Source organism: Vulpes lagopus, chromosome 7 (genome assembly GCF_018345385.1).
Source record: "Vulpes lagopus strain Blue_001 chromosome 7, ASM1834538v1, whole genome shotgun sequence".
NCBI lineage: Eukaryota > Metazoa > Chordata > Mammalia > Carnivora > Canidae > Vulpes > Vulpes lagopus.
In genome coordinates, this window is record NC_054830.1 from 59,144,532 (window position 1) to 59,165,030 (window position 20,499).

Genomic DNA, 20,499 nt, shown 5'->3' on the forward strand with positions numbered 1-20,499 from the left:
CCCAGAAGATGGATCCGTAAATAACGTCTCCCTGGGAATTAGGATCTCTCTACTTTCCTAAGGAGACCAGTCAAAGTCATGTTCATTAGCGTGTCTCTGTAAAGAGTAAGGCGCTTTCCCGATTTGTAGCGGGGAGGATGCATCACAAGAGGTAGATGCCGGACGTCTGAAGCATCAGGCGTGGCCTGGGCTCCCGAGGAGCGGGCCGGGGGGCGAGGGGACACGGCCGTGGCAGGCGGGACACTGTGCCAGGACCTTAGGTGAGGCAGTCATCTCATTTTATTCTCACGGTCACCTTGGGAGGTGGCGTTACTCTCCACGTTGTGCGGATCAGGGAACTGAGGGTGAGGAGAAGTGGCATGACCTGTCCGTGCTCTTGCACAGGCACCTCCCCGCCCTGCCACAGGGCACGTGTGGGCCTGCGAGCCGGAGCCGCGCCCTGCCCTGCCTGCTGCGCTTCCGGTGCCCTCTGGCTTGCTGGTGCTGCCCGTTCGGTCGCTGCCTCCGCCCTTTCTCCCCCACACACGGCCCTCCTCTCTTCCAGGGCCCTATTTTGACCGCATCCTCTGCTTTGCAGGTCGTGGAGGACTTTTCCAAAGGGGGCTGCAAAAACGGATACTCGAGGCACACAGATTCTAGCATCCTAGACTACGATGGAGCCCACACACCTGGCTGCCCCGGAGACCAGAGTCCAGAGGAAGGCGAGCTCCTGAACCTGCTGGCCCCGTTTTTCAACGAGAAGGCCACGATGTTCCTGGAATCCAGGTAGACGTGGGGCCCCCGCACTGCTTTTTCTCTCTAGTTTGAGGGGAGAACAAACTCATTTTGCTAAATGGATTTAGATGGTGGTGCCGTGGAATGTAGCTGAGCGAGCCCCTGAAACGTCTTGGAAGGAATCTTGCCAGTCAGGCAATTAAGTAATTAGGCTGCGCGCTGGTGGCTGGGGGGGCCTCCGCAGAGCCGCCCGCGAGCCCCTTACGAAGAGGAGGAAGGCTTTCCTCTGGAGTGGGCCGCGAGCCCTGGGGGGGCTGTCGGGCTGTCAGCGAGAGGACAGCCCCACCCGAGTCTCCTCAGGTTCTGCACCAGCTCAGGAGCCGCCGCTGTGCTTGTGACCCGCTGGGTACGTGGAGCTTGAGCTTGGTTTGTCTTCTCATTGTGCTGGGCGGGCGTCGTCCTCTGTGAGGGAGTAGTCGGGCGTTTGCCTTGAGCCGGAGAAGGAGAAACATTCAGTACATTTTGTATTTTTAAAATTAACCCTTCGGGAGGAGACTGTCGCCCTTGCACATTCTTCCAGACCATGGCGACAGCTGCCGGGCGGAGCCGCGCCTCCCTCTCTCAGGGCCCGGCCTCCCCGACCTCTTCTCGTGCGTGAGGAGGCAGGCGCGCACCGTTTGAGGAGCCTGGCAGGCAGGTGCTGTGCGTCCAGTAAAACTGTCCAGTTCTCTCCAGTGGAGGCAGAGAAGTGGAGCCCGAACTCCTGCCCCTGACTCTTGGCAGGAGCCGGGAACCCTGCTGGTCCTTGCACTGCTGGTGCACCAAGCCTCACAGACGTTCCTTAGCAAAGAAACAGGAATCGGACCGTTCTGCTTTTGAGCTCAGGCAGGCTGACCCGCCCCCAGTGCCTGGCATCTCACACTTCTCTAGCTCGCGTCCTGTTGGGGCACATGTCTAGCGGCCGTTCTGGTTTATTATCACAGGGACTTGGTGACCACAGTCAAGGCTTGAGAGACGGAGGATTTTCTCCATGTCAGGGTCCCAAGTGTCCCCTCCGAGAGTAGGGATGCCACCCTCTGAGGACCTCCTGGAAGGTGCCTGGGTGATTGAGCTGGGGAAAGTACGGTGGGCCGCGGGGGCGTGTGGCAAACCCGGGCACGTGTGCCCCCTCTACTGGGCCAGAGCCTCTCAGCCCTACGCGACAGAGTGGTACGGGCACCTGGGCTCCCAGGCTTCCAGGCTTTCGGTGGAAGCCCCAAATTGTATCCTACATCTCTTGATTTTTAAAGATGTGGACCCCTAACTACATTTTTTAAAGAAAGCATCTCCCGCCTGCCAGGCCAGCCTGTGACATCTATGGTTCAGTTACCTGTTCCCTGTAGGTGTCTGCTCCACGGCTTCCAGACCGCGTTGGCAGTTGCAGTGTGAGGACGGGGTTTCTTACGCCGGCCTACGTCTGTGGCCCTGTCTTGTTCTCTGCGCAGCTGCCATTCGCACTGTACCACTGAAGCCCGTGGCGGTGCAGTCGTGGTCCCCAGGCCCTCCCGAGGGCCCCTCCGGGGTCTGCACCCTCTGGCCCACACCCTGGGCACCACAGGCCCAGCCTCAGTTCTCCCTCACACCAGCTTTGTGCGCTGCTCATGGTGTTTTCCTTCTTATAAACGTGGGAGCTGACATTTGGGGACTTGACATTCCTGTAGCTAGGAAGCGCTAGAGCCATTGGAGAGCCTTCTGGAGGAGTCCTTTACAAACACTCATTGGGCAACCAGGATTTTAATTGGTCAGAGAAACACTATTCTTCTGCTTGGGAGTCCCCTCCTGTCCCAGCCGCCACCGTCTCTTGCCTGGACTCCAGCAGTGCAGGCTCCTCTACTGTCCACTCCCCAGAGCAGCCAGTGATCGTTTTGTAACTTAGGTCAGATCATATCTGTTCCGTGCGTACGACCTTCCAGTGGACTTCCATTGCCCTTACAGGAAGGTCAGAGCTGCTCGCCCTGGAGCCCGCCTCTTTCTGTCCTTACCATCCACCCCCCAGCCACACGGAGCTCCTCTGTGCCTCAGACACCTCAGGGCCTTTGCACCAGCCGTCCCTCTGCCTGCAGTATGTATGTGACTGGTGGTGTCTCAGCTCCACATCCGCCCTGGGGACAGGTCCTTGCTGAGCACTAACAGGAGTCCTGCTTGCACGTGGTCTCAGGACTCCCTCCCTCCCTCCCTCCCTCCCTCCCTCCCTCCCTCCCGTGGCTGATGGTACTGCTCATCGCTGCTGTACGTTGTCTGATTTAGTTACCGACATAGGCGTGGACGTCTGTCGTCTTAATGAAACGCGAGCCCCTGATTCCTTTTCACCACGCATGCCCACTGCCGTGGTGGCAGGTGAGAGGTGCTCAGTAAATACCTAAGCATCAGCATCACAGCAGAAGGTAAATGGGGAGAATTGAAGAGGGTATAGTGACCCCTGGGCTCAGGAGGATCGGGCTGCCCCGATCTTTGTTCTGCCGCTTTGCTAGGGGATCTGGAGTCTCCCGAGCCCATTTCTTCATCTGTAAAGTGGGGTGAGCTCTGGCCCCACCCCGCAGGCGCACGGGAGGCCCGAGTGTGCTTGGCGTGCTCAACGGCCCGACGCCGCACGGGCTTCGCAGCTGCCGGCCCCCACGGCCTCGCGCCGCGGCCGAGGTCCTCGGGAAGGCCGTGTCAACGGTGTCTGCGCCTCTGACCAGACCCTTGACCGAACCGTTGAACAGGTCCTGATCCGGCGACGGCTGGGTGAATCCGCTGCGCAGATCTCTAGCAAAGTCACCCGGGAGGGTTTATCTAACAGCACCCCACTTTAGTACATTCTAATGGCCTCTTTCACCGCCTTTTACTGCCCGTCTGTAAAGCCTGTTTCCTGGGTTTTATTGTACGTTGTTTGGTGGTGAATAACGGTCCTCCTTTGGCCAGCTGAATAGCAACTGTCATTACTTTTAATCTATATTAAGGGAAGGAGAGGAAAGGAAAATTTAGTTTAACATGCTTAAAGTGCCAGCAATCTTTTTAAAGTCTGGGTTTACTAAATTTTAAGATGGTTTGTGTAGGCTAGATGATTCCATATTCGAAGTGAAAAAATGTACCGTACATTTAAATTCTGTTTTTCAAACCTTTAATTTTTCCCGTGCCTCCGTGTGCCAAGGCTGTGGTCTGAACGGAGTCGCCCCTGCCCCAGAGCTGGGCGGTGGGATCCAGATGGGAGTGGGGCCTCCCCGCTGCCCTCGAGCGTTCACGGCCCCGGTCACGTGTCGCAGGCGCAGATACAGGGCAGGGGCCATCAGGCGTCGCGCCGAGCGTTGGTCCCCGGCCGGAGGCAGGCGAGAGGATCGGCAGAGGGAAGAGTGCGCAGCGCGGCCGAGGGCCCCCCTGTCCCCGTGCCCGGCCGGACGCCGGCAGCCCTCCTCCTGCCCGCCTCTCCCTCCGTCCTCGCCTGCTCCAGTCCCTGCGCCCACCATTTCCTGGTGCTTTCCTGGTTTCCTTCTTCTCTTAAATGAGTCCTTTTTCTCCTTTTTTATTTTTAAGTCTTTATTTTTTTTTATAGGAGAACTAAAGAATTCTTTTATTTAGGGAGAAACAGGTGGGAAATGGTAGCAGCTCAAACATCTCCTTTATTTTTTAGGTGATTTACACATACTTATGTGAGGGTCTTCGGGTTGCCTTATTAATTTGATTTTCTCGAGTGTGGACGTTGGGCTGTGGCCCGTCCGCCGTCGTAGTGGGTTGTGTGTGCAGGTTTGGTTTGCCTGTGTGGACACCCCCGGCCCCCCTTCTCCCGTGGGGGGAGCCCCTGACTTTTCCCTGGACTCCGGGAGATCTCCACCATAGGGGAGTTAAATTTCTGGCCCCAGTGCTTTCTGCAAATGCCCCCTTTTTTCCTGACTGCCTCTCCTTCTCGGTTTCTCATGTTTGGACAAATTTTGCCTTGACTTTGAGGCCTGTAGCGCCCCTTACGGGGTTTTCTGTTATGCCTCTTCTGCTGTCACGGGTGTTTAGAGCAGCCTGGGAGGGGCGGAGTGTGTGCTCCCGCCGCCCCCGGACAGGAGCCTGTGCAGTCCTGCCGCACGGCACGCGGGTGGTGCCCGTGCCACAGAGCCTCGCCCGGAGGCTCCCCTGTGCCCCCACGCGGACTTCTCCCTGCCTCGCTTCCAGCCGCGCCTCCTCCCTGGTCACCTTGGCTTTCATGCCGAGAACGTCCCGTTTCCTTTGCCCTGGCCGGCCTCCCCTCGCCTCTAGAATCCCTTCTCTGGCATCTCCTGCCTCTCCCAGGCTGGGCACCCCGGGATCAGGGCTTTGTAGCCCCCTAAACTTGCACAGGGCCCCTGTTCCCCCTTTGACCCCGTGAAGCAGTGATTTCTCAATGTCCGTGTCCGACACCAGGCTAAGTCCTCGCAGGTGGTCTTGCCCCCTCGGTGTCCGTCGGGCACCCGGCACAAGACACACAGGGATTCCTCTGAACTGCGCCCCAGTCTTTTACGAGCTCCCTCAGTTTGGGTTCCCAGGAAAGTGGAGCCCAAAGTAAGGGCTTGGGTACACGTGGTTTCTTTGGGCTGTGACCCCGGGGAGCAGAGGCAAAGCCAGTCAGCGTCCGTGACCTGCGTGCTGTGGACAGCGCCGGGGACGGCCTAGAGGTGCCGTGCCATTGGCCCTGCGCAGGGCGGGACGGGGGACGTGTGTCCCAGCAGCTCTCTTCCCCCCACTGTCTGAGGGCTTCCCCTGCCCACTGCCCTGCTGGGGGCCTCAGGAGCGCTGAGGAAGCCCCAGGCCAGTGGAGAGAGGCAGGGAGCACCCCAGACGGGCCTCTTCGTGTCCCGGGTGCCGTCCTCAGTGTCCACGCTGCCGCAGCTGGGCGGGCTCCGCGGGAGCACGGGGCAGGTGGCCAGGGACGCGAAGGTACCGCTCCCTCTGTGCTCTCTTGTTTATTCCTCGTTGCCGTCCTTGGGGGGGGATTACGCTACTTCCAGAGAATCTCTGACTTAGAATTTGTAGCCATTTTCGTGTGATTTCAAAGCCACTGCTGTTTGTATTACGAGTCGTTCGCAGCATCCCTTCGATGAGGGCCTGTGTCCCGGGCCCTGGCTGCACAGGGTCCACCTGGGTGACCAGGCCACCCGGGCCGTACTCCCCTGGATGTAGGACTGGGCCGGGGGCAGGTGGACCTCGCGGTTGGCAGTACTTGGTGACCCATCTGCTCCCGTCGAGGCCCAGCCGGCACCCGCACAGCCACGCGGGCCCTCGCTTGCTGGGTACTTGTGTCAGGTGATTCCCTTCTCCGTGAGATAGACCTGCCAGGACCCCCAGGTGGGGGGGTCACGAGGCGGTTGGGGTAAAGTCCTGGGCTGCGGGTCCTGGCACATGGTGGGTGGGCGGCGTGCGTGGTTTAGACAGACGTCGGGCCAGTCAGTGGAGAAAACTTGAGAGACTGGGCGGGGCACAAGGCTACGGCACGAAACCTGGTTCTCCCACTTTCTTCCCTTTTGGAAAAACAGGCCAGACCTCCTGAAAGTGCTGCGTGAACTGCTGTTGGAACGAATGCGCTCGCTAGAGCAGGGAGTTTCCGCAGAACACCTTGATGGGAAGACCGAGAAGTCCCTGACGCCGGTGGCCGTTCAGCTAGGAGGTGAGCTAGGACACCTGGCCCACGTCGACTCGTCGTCCAGGTCCCGTGATGACCCGAGGTCACCTTGGACAGCCCGGCTGCTCAGGGCGGGTGAAGCGGCCACGCGGGAGCTGAAAGATGCCTCCGTGCAGACCGTGGCCGCGGAGGGCGACACGCTCAGGTTCACAAACCAGGGCAAGAGAGGAGTTTGGGAAGAGGAGCCACCAGACGCCATGTTCCACGCTGAGGGTCAGCCGCAGAGCTTGTGCCTGGTGCCAGGGAGGCCGGCCGCTGCCCTCTCATTCCCCAGTGGGGCCGACAAAGTAAGCTTTTCTATAGATTATTTATTTCCTTTTTTATACAAGTGAAAGGCTTAAAAACTCAACTCTGATCTCACTGCTTTTTCTGATGTCTGTAAAATCCGGTGTCTCCCCCTGCCTGCCCCTTGTCTGGCCTCTCCCTGGAGGCGTGTGTTCGTCTTAACCTCCCCCCGGCCCGGTCTTCTCCGTCTGTACATCATGACATTTATGCAGTTTTCCTTACAGAGCTGTATTTTTACATCTGTGTGTAGCTTTTTCTTTCCTGCTGTGTATCAGGACCATGTTTCCTTGCGGTGGCTCTGAAATATTCCATTGTGGGAAATGTGCCAAAAGGTGTAGGATTTTCACCCCCTGGTGGACATTTCCTTTTGCAGATTGCAGTGAAATTGTGATAACCTGACTTTAGGAGCAGGGCCGAGCACCTCGGTTTTATCCTGTGCGGGCTGTGCGGTGGAGAGGTACTGTTCTGGGGCTTGGTCCACATTTCCCGGAGATGAGGAAGCCCGACTCGCAGTGCCCACAGCGAGCCCGCAGCTAAGGGGCTGAGTGGAACCCCCCGCGGCTGAGTGCCCTGCTCTACCCGTTCCGAGGCTCGCCCCCCGCTCCTTCTGGCCCAGCGTGGCAGGGTCCGGTTTTGGTGGGGGGATTGCATTTGGCTTCAGTCAAGACGCTGTCTCGATGCTTCTCCTCAAATACCATCAAATATGCCACACGATTAAGAGCCAGACTCTCTTGGCAGCGTTTGATTGGACCTTTTGCTAAAATCCTCCCGGGCGGAGGGGTTGGGCTGACGCTCCCCAAAGCGGAGAGATGTCAGTGTTCTGGTGGAGAAGTAGGTCATGTTTCTAATAGAGCGCCAGTGATGGCTGTTGGTGTTCTTGTTTCTGATGGGTGTTTTGTATCTGAGAAATCAGCTGTACACACTGCTTCATAGCATCAGAATGGAGAATTAAGTTTATTTTCTGACCACTAAATTACTGCTTTTGTGCATACCAAAGGGAGTTAGATATATCATTAGCAAAATTGCTTTTGATTGTTTTAAATTATGCACCAAAACTGTAATTTCTAGAAAAGGATTTTCTAAAGATATCAGTAAAGACAAAAAAATAAAAAATAAAAAAAATAAAAAGACATTGCCATTATATTAACGGTACTTCAGATGCAAATGTGTACGGTTTGGCTGGAATAGAAAGCTCTCATCTGCCCCCAGCTCTGTTAGTTTGTACCTGTGTTTTAGGAAAACTAGATGTTTTTTTCCCCCAGTTTGTGTGGGAGGTAGCCTCCTTTGTGCAGAAAAATTACATAATCGAATGAACTCATTAATTTCCCCAAATATATAAATTTTTTTTTAGCGTAGAATTATCCTTCTTGCTTGCGGCTTCAAAAGGAAGGCCACAGTGTTTATTTTTTAGCATCTGCTGTTTGTGCCAGGATCACGCTAGATTTCCTGTACCTATACCATCACATTTAATCTCCTCAAGAAGCCTGCGAGTTAGATGGGTATTCCCTACATTTTACATGTGAAGAAATACAGACTCTCAAAGTCTCAGAAAATGGTCCAGAGTGAGTCAGCTGTTGGGAGGAGTAGTAAGGATATAGACCGAAGTCCAATTTTAGAGACGGATAGGGATTTTTTTTTTTTTTAACGTAGGCTCCACTCCCAATGTGGGTCTTGACCCATGACCCTGAGATCAAGACTTGAGCTGAGATCAAGACTTGGATGCTTAACTGAGAACCACCCAGGTGCCCTCGACGGGGGCAGTCTAAACATACTTTTCTCAGGAAGGGAGGGGTCCTCTTGCCACCATCACACATGGACCAGTGATGGCTTCAAGCCTGGCCACTTACCTTTCCTGGTGGCCCCAGAGGGATCAGGGTGACCTAGGAGCTGAGGCTAGTGCAGTGGCGACAGGAAGAGATGTGTGGCAAGGGCCTGCTGGTGCTTTGTGCGTGCCTGTGCGTGTGTACGTCGAGCTCGGCATGTGTGCGTTCCTGTCCCCCTTCCGCTCCCAAGTGAGGACTTCCATGTTGACATGTTTCATAAGGCGGTAGGTGGGGCTGTGCACAGTGTCCATAAGGTAGCATTTTGTGTGGTGTTATTTTAGAACCCGCATTAGGGTGACTGACGGCAGTCTTCCAGCCTGAAATTGGCTTTGGCATTTGTGCACTTGCAGATATCTTTTCTCCTGCCATATGACACACAGATTTGGATCCAAGAATAAAGATTGGTGGAGACCGAGGATCAAGCCAATGACTGTTATTTTGCGGTCCTCTTTGATGGACACCGCCCCCCCCCCCCCCCCCCCGCCCGCCACCGCCAACAGACCCCCTTCCCACCTCAAACTGTCCTCGGCCTTGAACCTGCTCTCTGCCCTGGAATGTTGGGGCAGCGAGTGTCTTACTTTGCTTAACCGAGCAGTAGAGGCTGGGGAGCCGTTGTGACGTCCAGCCCTCTAACCTCCTCGTTGTACGACATTGGACTGGTTGGTTGACCTCCCAGTTTTTTGTCTGGAACATAGGCCCGGTAACGTCTATTATCCTGAGAGTGCTGAGATTGCAGAGCTGGCCGGAGGACCGTGGACAGCGTGCTTGAAAGCATTTTGCATCCCAGAACATGCACGTGGGGCTCCTTCCGCCCTTTTCCTGCTTTCAGAGTCCTTGCTGATTTCGTCATTCCCAGGGTCCCAAGTATTTCCTGTTTTCCTCTCAGGTTCCTTCTCTTCCACTTAAAAAATAAAAGGAGTAATAGCCCCCCATTGAGGGATAAGCCACATGTCCTACAGTTTATCCATTTACAGTGCGTAGTGCAGTGAGTCGTTTGGTCTTTTTCTTTTTTTGGTAAATCCATAGTTACAGATCTACTGCCATAATCGATTACAGAACGGGCTTAATTATCCAAAAAGAAACCCTGCCGGACCCATTGGCGGTCACTTCCCGTTTCCCCCCTAGTGCTCTAGCTGTAGGCAACCACTGATCTACTTTCTGTCTTTAGATGTCTGGCTTCTCTGGATGTTTCGTAGAAAGGGAATCATGTAACACGTGATCTTTGGTGACTGCTTCCGCTTAGCGTAGCACTTGCGAGGTGCGTTCGTGCCGGAGTCTTTAGCGGTAGTTCATTCCTTTATATTGCCAAGCGATATCCATTGTATGGATGTCACACATTTTACTTATCCCTTCATCAGTCGATGGACGTTTGGGTTATTTCTACCTTTTAGCTGTTATGAGCAACGTCGCTGTGAACATGCACATACAGGTTCTTGTGTGGACGAGTGTTTTCACGTCACCTGGGTAAACACCGAGGAGTGGAAGCCGGGGTCATGTGGGAACTCTGAAGAACCACCGGGCTGTTTTCTATAGTAGCTGCTCCTAGTTTACATTTTCATCGGAAACATGGGGGTTCCAGTTTCTCCACAGCTTTGCCGACACTTGTTATTATTTTAATTAGAAGCTGTCCTAATGAGCTGGGAGTGGCAATAGTCTATTGTAATTTGATTTATGTTTCCCTGACGACTAAAGACATGTTTTCATGTGTTTATTGGCCATGTAAAGGTCCCCTTTTGAGAAATGTCTATCAGATCCTTCGCCCACCTTCTAATTGAGTTATATGTGCTTTTTATTATCGAATTGTGATAGTCCTTTACATATTTCTAGGTTTAGTCCCTCTCCCCAACTTTTTAATATATTTAAAATTCCCCCCACTTGAAAGACATCCCCATTTGGCCTCTTAAGTCATTCTTCGCGTGTTCATTCCACAAATAGTCGTTGAGCACCCACTGTTCTTGTGCTGGCGGCTGTGGTAGAGGACGACCAAGCAACGCAGAGTCCCCAACCCTGGAGCTCATAGGCCAGTGGTAGGGATTTGACCTTGGTCCTGAGAGACCGGGAAGTACGCCGGTGGTTGTAAGCAGAGGCGAGGGATGTCAGCTCTGCCTTTCCTGTCACGGTATGGAGAGTGGGCTAGGAAGGGCAGGAAGGGCGAGGGGGAGGGTGCTCCGGAGGCGGCTGTGTGGCAGGGGAGCGCCAGCAGTGTTTAGGGGTTGGATGGGGGCCGTGGGAGGCAGCGAGGAGAGTCCAGAGACCTCAGAGATGAGTTGACAGCTGCAATTAATGGAGCCTGGTAAGTGGCGAGGGTGGGTGATGGGTGTGAGGAGCGTTCGATAGACTTCCAGGTTTGGGTTGCACAGTGAGGGGATGGTGGTGGGATTCACCCACATGGAGCGTGTTGAAGCGGCGTAGCTTTGGGTGGGGACTGGGATGCTGGGCGGAAGGAGCCAGGTGCTGGGCTGGCTTCGAAGTGCCTGAGAGCCAGTGGAAAGGAAGATGTCGAGGTTAGGCAGGTGGGAGCTCGAGCCTGGGCAAGAGCCACTGGATTACTGACTCGGTAGCCCCTGAGAACCTCAGTAGGGGTGGCTGCGGTGCACTAGCGGACTGGCCGAGCCTGGGGAGCGGGCGGGGGCGGGCCAGGGAAGTGTTACTTAGAAGATGGTGTTGGCGAGGGGACTGCCATCGCGTGAGCCTCTGGACGTCCACAGAGACAGTGCGCCAGGGCCAAGAGGGCGTCCAGGAGGAGAAGCTGGGCACTTGCCAGTCAGAGGAGGGACGTGCCAAGACACGGGAGATAAACGTGGATGCCACCCCCGGAACCAGAAGTCTGGGCAGCCGGTCTGAATGCTGTTTTACAAGGTTGGCACGAGCACGACCAGAGGAGGTGTATTGATTGTCCTGTGTGTGTCTCTCCAGGATGCTAAGAAGTCCCGCCTGCCTATCCTGATAAAACCGTCCCGGTCATTAGGAAATGTGTATCGGCTCCCTGCCACCCAGGAGGTGGTGGCCCAACTGCAGGGTCAGATCTTGGAGCTGCAGGGGGAGCTGAAGGAGTTTAAAATCTGCAATAAGCAGCTGCATCAAAAGTTGATTCTGGCTGAAGCAATGATGGAGGAGAGGCCAGCAGCAGACAGAACGCTACAGGAAGGTAAGTGTGCAGTGTGCTCTCCGCGAGCCGGACGGACGGACGACCGGTAGGGCTGCTCGAAATGTCAGCCTTGTTGTTTAGAACTGCAGTAAGTTTGAGCATAAATTTTATGAATTACAGTGATTAATCTTGACTCTTGACAAATACACAATGAAAGGAACACAATAAGGAAAAGGAATCTATTGTTTTCATTTTATTCTGGAGTCTGGGTAAAGGGGCTTGTAAGCGCGCGCGGGTCTTGTGAGGTCGCTGCCTTCCCCAGGATGGTCTGCAGGGGCCCCGGCCGTGGGCTGACTCGAGTCCAGGTGGCTTTTTTGGCGTTACCTGTGGAAGCCTGAGGCGTGTGGCATCGTGTGTATAAGTGAGAGCCCTCCTGGGGGGGTTTTCTAGAACGTCCAGGCTACGTTACCGTGGCCTCCACAGGGCTCATTCCAAACCCTGTCGAGCTTGTGCCTTCCTCTGGAAGTGACCTGCCTCCATAGCCACTTTGCCGTGTCTGCACTCATGGGAGCTCCCAAGTAGAGAGCCCCTGGGTTAAAATGTATCCGGGTTAGACTGCATAGACGTGGAGGGCGTGTCACAGCGGTGACCGTGGTGTTAGAGGTTTTGGACCACTGCCCCTTGGAGCGTCTCAGGAAAGCCGAGAGCCGCGCAGCGTAGGCGAGCGCACGGCAAGCGTTGGACCTCGTTTTCAGAGGGTTCACGAGTCCACAGAAGTACCTCGTCGACTCCTGGTTTTGAGCTTGTGCTGTAAGCGCGTGACAGCAGCACCTGATGCCAAGAACCACAGCAGCAACCTTCTCTTTCTCCAAAAAGTATTGCTGCAGCCCTGCTGTGTGCTGGGCGCCACCGTAGGCCCTGGGGACGGGCTGAACAAAACGGGTGCAGGTAGAGATGGCGGGTGCGGGAGGACGGAGGCGGCTGAGGCACAGGCAGTGTGGAGGGGGGTGGAGTTGGCTGCCGTCCATCCGCGGAATCCTAGAGCCTCCCTGACGAGGTGACATTTGAACCCGGCCGGAGCAGGTGAGTGGAACCCTCAGCGTGGAAAGTGTCTTTGGCGGCAGGCACAAGGGCAAAGTTCCTGATGTTGCTTTGAATCTGGGGAGTTGGAGGACTAGGAGGGAGGCCAGTTACGTGGCCGGAGCAGATGGGAAAGCAGGGCAGGAAGGTCAGGGAGGTGGCCCGTCGGGTGGCCCACGGAGGCCGCTCTCGGGCCTGGTCTCTTGCGCAGGCAGGCCTGGAAGCGGTGGCAGGGTTTCGGGGAGCAGAGCCACGTGGCCTGACTTCGGCTTCCCGGCAGGGACGGGCACACTGTGGCCGGGGGCCACCCTCGCTGCGCGTCCTGAAGTCTCCTTGGAGCTCAGGGACACACGCTGGTTTGCACGTAGCCTGTGACTACAGCTGTGGTGGAGGCCCTGCGGCCGGCGCCCGTCCCACTCCGTCTATGGCTCTTGACAGGAGGAGGCCGCCCGCCGCGTGGAAGGACCCCTGGTACCGTGAACCATCAGGGCGGCGGTGCTGCGCCGTGAGGAGGTGGCGGGGCCGCGGGCGGCCGGTGTCGGCTCTGGGGCCCCTCGAGGAGCCAGTTGGCCAGCCCCGCGCGGTGCCAGCCTGGCAGTCGGGGGTACAGGGCTGTGCGTTCGGCAGGTGGCAGCGTGTCGCCGGCGTTTGCAGTCGGAGACTTGGAGACCCGGAGACCCGGGGAGCGGCCCGGGCTGAGCCTCTCTGTGAGCGGGGGTTGGACGGGGAAGGAGCAGCCCAGGAAATGGGGGCCCGAGAGGACGGCATCCCGGAGCCGGGTGGACGGCAGGTGCGCCCCGTCCAGCGTTGCCAGTCAGTAAGACCAGGCCAAGGGAGTGGCCTTGGGAGTCCGGACCCAGCCCTCACGGTGACCTCGGAGGGCACCGTTGTCCTGGCGTGGCCGAGGCCGGCCTGCCACAGCTCCCGGAGAGCCGGCGGGGGGAGGAGAGGACACGGCAGGAAGGGACCGCCCGGGGCGGTTGCCCACACAGCGGTGCAGACAAACGCGGGGAGCCACGTAGTCAGCGAGGCTCTGGGGGCCCCGGGTGACTGCGGGGCGTGTGGTCCCTGGGTGGCCTGGCGGCTTGAGGCGCGGATCTGGGGTTTCTGGGAGGAGAGCGTGCCCTGGAGGCGTCAGTGGGGAGCGAGGGCACCTCCTGCTCTGGGCTGCGGCCCTGGGAGCGGTGGTCGGGGGCGGCATCCGCTGCTGGGTGGCCGCGGGGGAGCCGTGCCGGGGACGGTCCTGGTCCTAGCACGGGTGGCACGGCGCGTTCAGGGCGACACCGGGCTTGTTTGCTGTCCTGTCACCGAGGCACTCGCCTCCCTCCTGGGCGGGAGACGGCAGCGGCTGTGGGGACAGCGGGCGGGAGGCGCCTGGAGCCTCGCACGGCCCGCGTCCGGGACACGACGTGCGCCGGGGGTGTCGCGCCTCCCTGCCCGCCTGAAGGCCGCCGTGCGGGGGCATCTTCCTCACTGCCCTTGAGGCGGAGCGGTCCCCGCCCCGTGGTATCACCAGGCGGCACTTGGAGCGATCAGTGACGTCGGACCCTGGATTCACACCCGTCTGCCTGGTTTCCAGGCCGTGCCCTGCGCTGCCTCGGAACGCCCACTGTCCCCACCTCGCATGTGGGTTTTCTGGTGACCTGTAGCCCCTGGTGTTCCCCATGGATCGTTGGGTTCTTGGGTTCAGCACAGTGGAGGTTTCGAGACGGGTGGGCCGTCGGTGGCATGGCCGTCCCCGCCCCCGTCCCTTCCGGTCCTCGCCTCCTCCCGCGCAGCCGTCTAGCCACGCGTTTGCGGACTCCCCCGGGAGCACCTGCTGTGTTCCCGGCCTCATGCGCTGGGTGTGGGAGGGGTGAGCGGGTCTCTGCCTTCGGAGGACTCCCAGACCAGTGGGGGGGGCAGATAGTTCACGGAGCAGCGCGGGTGGGAGCGGGGCTCGGGCCGAGGACCTGATGGCACTGGGCGCGGGGCCTGCGGTGCGCACTCTCCCCGTGCGTGTTTCTGGCTGACAGCGGGGTGCCTCGACCAGGTGCCCGGGGGACCACAGGGCCTCTGCTCGGACGAGTGGGCCCGAGTCTGTGGAATTCATTTTCTCACTCATAGTTTTTTGAGAGCCTGGACTTAAACCATTTCAGACAAGCTGCAGCGTATTTATGCTTTTTACGTCCTGTTATGGCAGCTCGATAGATTAATTTTATCTTATAAATTGCATTTTGCCTCCCCAGTGTTTTTATTTTCCCTGTTGTATCTTTGTGTTCTTCTCAGTTGCTTGGCTGAGTTTCAAACCTACGGTTTTATTTATTTTTCCTTCTCTTCCCGAACGCCTGCAGCCCAGCCCCTTGTGGGAGCAGCCTACCAGGACGGCCCGGGAGAGCAGAACGGAGCCAAAGCCATGCCCTGTGTCTGGAGAGCCACGGAGGGGGACAGTGATCACGCCACCCACGAGACCGGTCAGAACGCAGGCCTGGGTGCGGGCGCTCCTTGGGGTGTGCTGTGGGGGGCGGTCGCGAAGCCCGGCAGCCGGCATCTCGGGACCTCGTCGTCAGTCCCACTTAACACGTGAGGAAGCTGAGGTTATTAAACAGAATTGATGCAGGGTCGTCCAGCTGGTCAGCAGTAGGCGGCTGCGGGCGCAGGGGACCGGGCGTCAGAGCTCACCGAGCATTTGTCACACCCTTGCCCTGCCGCAGCCGCAGCCGGGTGGGCGCTGCAGGATGCTGCTGCGCTGGGTGGGTGCCGGGGGGTGCTGCTGCTGCGCTGGGTGGGCGCCGCGGGGTGCTGCTGCGCTGGGCGGGCCAGAGGTGAGCCCGAGCCGCTCCGGAGCAGGAGCTTCATTGCTGCTCGGTGTGGAGGCGCAGGGACAAGGCCCCAGGCACGGCCCATCTATTTCAGCACAAACGGTCCTAAAAGGATGTTCTTGTTCCCCGCCCCCGGAAGGAACACGTGCTGTTTTCTCTTTACCTTCGATCCGCCCCCTCCTCTTTTTTTGTTTAAAAAAAAGTCCACTTGAATCAGGACTAGTTCACCGTGTAGGAAACCTCTTCAGGCGTCCTAAACTAGCCGCGAGGCGGCCCTGAGAGTGCGGGGATGCCCCCGGCTCCCCTGAGGCTGCCGGCCAGTGCGGGGGACCCGTGGTCACGTGCTCCTGAGTGTCGTGGGCTTGGAGGGGAAGGCTGCTCTACCGGGCGTGCAGGTGCCCCCACGGGGTCCAGGAAGGTTCCAGAACTGCAGCGTTTCCTCCAATGTGGACGACTGGTTCTGGGGACGCCTGTGGCTTTCCTGTCGCCGGCGCGTCGGTGGCCAGGGCTTCCTGGCGGGCTGGCAGTTTCCCTCCCGAGTGCCCAGCGTCACGGAGCGCCTCTCCTCCTTCCGCAGGTGCTTCTGCTTTGCCCGGGGGCTGCCTCTGGCTGCACAGGCCCCCTCTGTCACCCGCTGCTGCTCTGTCCCTAGGGCTCTGCCTCCTGCCGCTTTCCAGGTCAGGCCTCCCGGCTCCTCGGTGTCGGACGCTCCCGGCAGCCCCACGCGCTGGCCTCCAGCTGACCGGCTCGGGTGTCCGTGGTGCCTCCGCTGCCCTTGTCGGGTGCCAGGAGGCGAGCGCAGGGGGTGCCACGGTGTTACTGGCCGCGACCCGGAGCGCGAGGGGCCGTCCCGGCTCAGCACCCGACCTCGGGGACGGGGACGCCAGCTGCTACAGGAGGTGGCGGCCGGGCTCGGATGGGGGGCTCTGCTGCTGCTGCGCCCCGAGCCTCGGGCCACGTCTGCCTCTGAAACTCCATTTCCTCTTCGGTCAGATGGGGCTGCCAGTGACACCTCACAGGTTGTCCTGAAGGCTGCGCGCCTGGTCCTTGCGCAGGTGACACTGGGCGTTGGGCCAGGTCCCGGCTAAGCCTACAGCCCCCCGCGTGCCACGGCTTTGAGTCCTCCCTCCCCGTGCCCTCCATGCAGGGATTCGAGGTGAGAAGTCGCCTCTGGCCCTTCATCCGGGGCTACTGAGCCACGAAGTCACGTCGCCGCGCGGGTGCCGGGCTGCGAGACGTGCTGGACGCTGGTCTTGGAGCCTGGAAACCAAACCTGTGCCGCCGCTCAGTCACAGTGCTGTAGGTCGAGGGCAAGAGTGCAAATGTCAGTCGTGCGGTGGAGCCGACTGTTGCTGCGCGGGTGCGGACCGTCCCCGTCGGCAGGTGCGCGTGTAGCTGACGTCCGTGCATCGTGGGAGGGCGTCCGTGAGGGGCTCATCGCGTGGTCTCTGCTCTTTATTCCCCGAGTGAACGAACACTGCTGCTTGCCATGAAATTCCGTTATCGTGAGGCCGTTCCGGCAACGGTAGTTCCTTGGTTTGGAAGGTGACTCGCTGGAAAGAAGGCCCGTGGGGGCCTCGCGTCTGTCCCTGTGTCGCGCTCCTTCAGCCAGCAGGCCCTTCCGGAGCACCTTCTCTGCCCCGGCCCCGCGCCAGGCCCGCGGACGGACATGCCTGCCCCGCACCCCAGGAGGCCGCGGACACCGGTGACGACCGCAGATGGCGTACAGCAGCGGTGCGGTACTGGGAACGCTTCCTTAGGTCATGCGGCAGCTGCTTTCTAAAATAAAAGAGTTATTTTATGGTATGTGCATCGTGAGCAGAGAGGAGCGGGCGTGTGGCCACGAGGAACAGTTGCAGAACCCAGAAGTTGGAATGTGCGGCGTGACGAGCACTTCTGTCCGCTCCCCTCGGAGCCCGTCCAGGGCCTGTCACCCAGCCCACAGGCTTGTCGGTGCAGCGGTGCCCCTGGCCCACAGCCCCTGCTCGCGGGCCTCCCGCCTCCCGTGCTGGGCACCCCCTTCCAGCTCCCGGCATCCCGGGGGGACGGGGGCTGTCGGCATCAGGCTCCTCCACCACCGTGTGCCGCACGCCTTCTGCAGGAGCTGTCCCGGTGGAGCCTCCGACCACAGCCAGCGGAGCCCTTCGTGGTACCTGGTGTTCTTCCCGTTTTGTGGACGAAGCCTCTGAGGGAGGCTCAGGGGTCGGGAACCCGGCGGCCCAGGTCACGCAGCCAGGAGGTGGCAGGGCCAGAGCTCGGGCCAGGTCTGCTGGACTGTGAGGCCGGGTGTTTCCACGCCTTCTGCAGCCTTCCGAGGACTCAGACGGCCGTGCACGGAGCTGAGCGTCCCCTGCACGCAGGCGGTGTGCTGCGTGGTCCAGGACGGATGCTCCGGACTCACGCCGGAGCTGGGAGTTCCCGGCAAGCAGCTTAGACATCCTTGTGGGGATACTGAGGCTCGAGACATGAAATTACCCGCCTCAGGCCGGTGTGTGGGCAGCGCGTGGCCAAGCCGCCTGTGAGCCCCACTCCCTTTGGCCTCGCGGTCCCGCCCACCCTCAGGCGAGCCTGGCCGCCCTCGGGGGTTCAAACGACCGTCGGGAAGTACTTCCTGGCAGGGTCGTGCGTCAGTGGGACCCTCACGCAGGGGCCATCGCGGCGCCCCCGGGAAACTGGAAACGACTCATCATCAGTCCTGAGCTTTGGAACGACTGCTCTTCAGCGTTACTTCACAGGGTCCCCGGTGCCTGTCAGAGCCTCGGCCGTCTGGCCTGGCTTAGGCGCCGTCCCTGAGGGTGTGAGGGTGAGGCTGCGGGAGCCGGGAATCCAGGCAGCCACAGCCCGTGGGGCGCTGAGCCCATGTGCACCCAGCAAGGTGCACCCTGGCGGAGTGCGGAAGGTGCTGTGGGGGCGCAGGCGGAGCGACAAGCCGGCGTGGAGGTGGGCCCGCGGGAGGAGGGTCAGAGCTGCGCGCTCAGGGTGAGCAGAGTTCGTTGAGCGGGCGTAGGGGAGCGAGTGAGCCCCAGGCCGAGGGAGCAGCACGTGCAAAAGCATAGAGGCCCCCCACGGCGCGGTGGGTGCGAGGGATTGGGGCGAGCTGTGGGGCATCTCCAGAGGTGGTGGGGGGGTGTCCAGGGCGGGCTGCCCGGCTAGTCGGCAGAGGGGCCCAGGCACTGCCAGAGGATTTGGGGTTTAATCCTTGGTGATGAATTGGAGGTGGGCGTTGGTGGGTGTCATGGTCAGTTCACGTTTTAGAATAGTTGCTCTGAGGAAGAGGCCGGTTGGGAGGTGGGGGAGGGGCTCGGCCAGAGAGGCCTGGGGGCGGCCGTGGCCCTGCGGGGACGGCGGTGGGGACGGCGGTGGATTTCGGCCCAGGCCGTGCTGACGCAAGTGTGTCTCATTCGCAGACGCTGAAATCCGCCCGCCCGACGGCCTTGCCGTCGTGCCCACATGCCAAGGGAATTCTGAAGATTTTCCAGGCCCAGCCGCGGTAGCTGCCTGCTGGAGTTCCAAGAGTCCGCTGTCCACCACAGTCAGCGTGTTTGGGGCCCATCCGTCTGAGAACATCGACACCTCCAGTGATACAGAAAACTTAAAACAGAAAATCCGTGACTTGGAAACTGAGCTCCAGGGCTACCGGAATTTCTTGTTTCAGCTGCAGAAGCACTCCCAGTGCAGTGAGGCCATTATCACAGTTTTGTGTGGGACAGAAGGGGGCCAGGATGTGTTGAGCAAGCCCAAGGGTAGCGCCGACGAGGAAGAAATGACGTTTTCAAGTTTGCACCAAGTGCATTACGTGAAGCACATGAAGATCCTCCGGCAGCTGGCCCCGGAGGTGACCGACGGCGGGCTGCTGGAGGGCCTCAGGCAGCAGCTCCTGCAACAGGAGTGCGAGCTGCAGAAGGAGCAGAATTTGAACATGGAGCTTTTCAGTGAAATCCACAACCTGCAGAATAAGTTCCGAGATCTGTCACCCTCCAGGTACGTCCCCCGCTGCTTGTCCCACTGTTGCCGCCGCGGTTCCCCCGCTGCCCCTAGGTCGGAGCCCCCGAGCTACGAGGCAACGCTGCTCGGCTGGCAGTGGGGGGTGGGCACCGGGGGAGGCTCCACGGTGTGAGGCTGCTGGGCCCGTGGAGAAGTGGGCACGAGGCCACAGACCGCAGGGGCCGTACACATTCTGGTCTCGTGGCTCCTGAAGCTGGCGGAGCGGACGTTGCCCTCGTCAGCCTGGGTGCTGAGGCCAAGGCAAGGGTTCTGGCCCTCGGTGAGTTGCGGCACGTTTGCCGCCCGGCTGCGTCCGCTCCCGGAGCCGCTATTGCGTTTCACCCTGGGACGGAGACCGACGTCCTAGGCCGGGTGGGAAGAACATAAACCTGTTCCAGATCTTTCCCCTTTAAGGTCATCCTTGAGCATCGGCCCGCGTAGAAAGAGAAGAGTTCTTAGGCCGTGCTCGAGGGGCACAGACACGTGCAGCTCTGCTTTAGGAGCTGTGACGACAAAGCCGTCACTTGTGAAGTTGACCTTCATTCGTCACTTACTTGCTTCACTTGACAAACGTGTAGTCACCTGACAAACGTGTAGTTCGGAAGCGTCCGGAGCCAGAGTGCGTTTTTCCCAGCCTTCCCGAGCAGCAGGACGGGAGGAAGCCTGTGTTTATTGAAGGGCAGTGGTAGTGTCAGACCCCCGGCTGGCCACTGATGAGCGCTCGGTCAGCCGGAGAGGAGGGCCTCCCACACGTGTTTCTGCGGGTGAGGACGCGAGCCTCGAGCGGGCTGCCCGAGGGGACGGAGCGTGCCCAGAGCCGTGGCCGGCCGCGGGCCCCCGTGCTTCCTCAGCCCGCCTGCCACGGGGCCACGTGATCGGGGCATCAGCAGCCCCACGCCGGCCTCGCTTCAGGGAAGGGGCGACCGAAGGGTCAGCGTCCGTGCCGAGCCCTGGGGGCCAGGTAACTGTGGCCGCAGCCGGTGGGGGCCGCGCTTCCCTTAACCCGTATTCTTCCCGGTGCCGGGAGGACGGGCGGGCTCGCCCCGGCAATGGCAGGTCGGA

General features: G+C 59.5%; 1 protein-coding gene across 6 annotated transcripts in view; it reads left to right on the plus strand.

Moving 5' to 3' along the window:
• The window catches only part of CDK5RAP2 (CDK5 regulatory subunit associated protein 2), a 158,278-nt gene that overhangs the window by 96,595 nt on the left and 41,184 nt on the right, over positions 1-20,499 (plus strand). For all 6 annotated transcript variants that reach the window (XM_041762766.1, XM_041762768.1, XM_041762769.1 and 3 more), the window contains 5 exons: positions 578-765; positions 6,231-6,663; positions 11,401-11,632; positions 14,986-15,105; positions 18,861-19,434. In XM_041762766.1, coding sequence (XP_041618700.1) covers positions 578-765; positions 6,231-6,663; positions 11,401-11,632; positions 14,986-15,105; positions 18,861-19,434 — 1,547 coding nt within the window. The remainder of the gene's footprint in view (positions 1-577; positions 766-6,230; positions 6,664-11,400; positions 11,633-14,985; positions 15,106-18,860; positions 19,435-20,499) is intronic.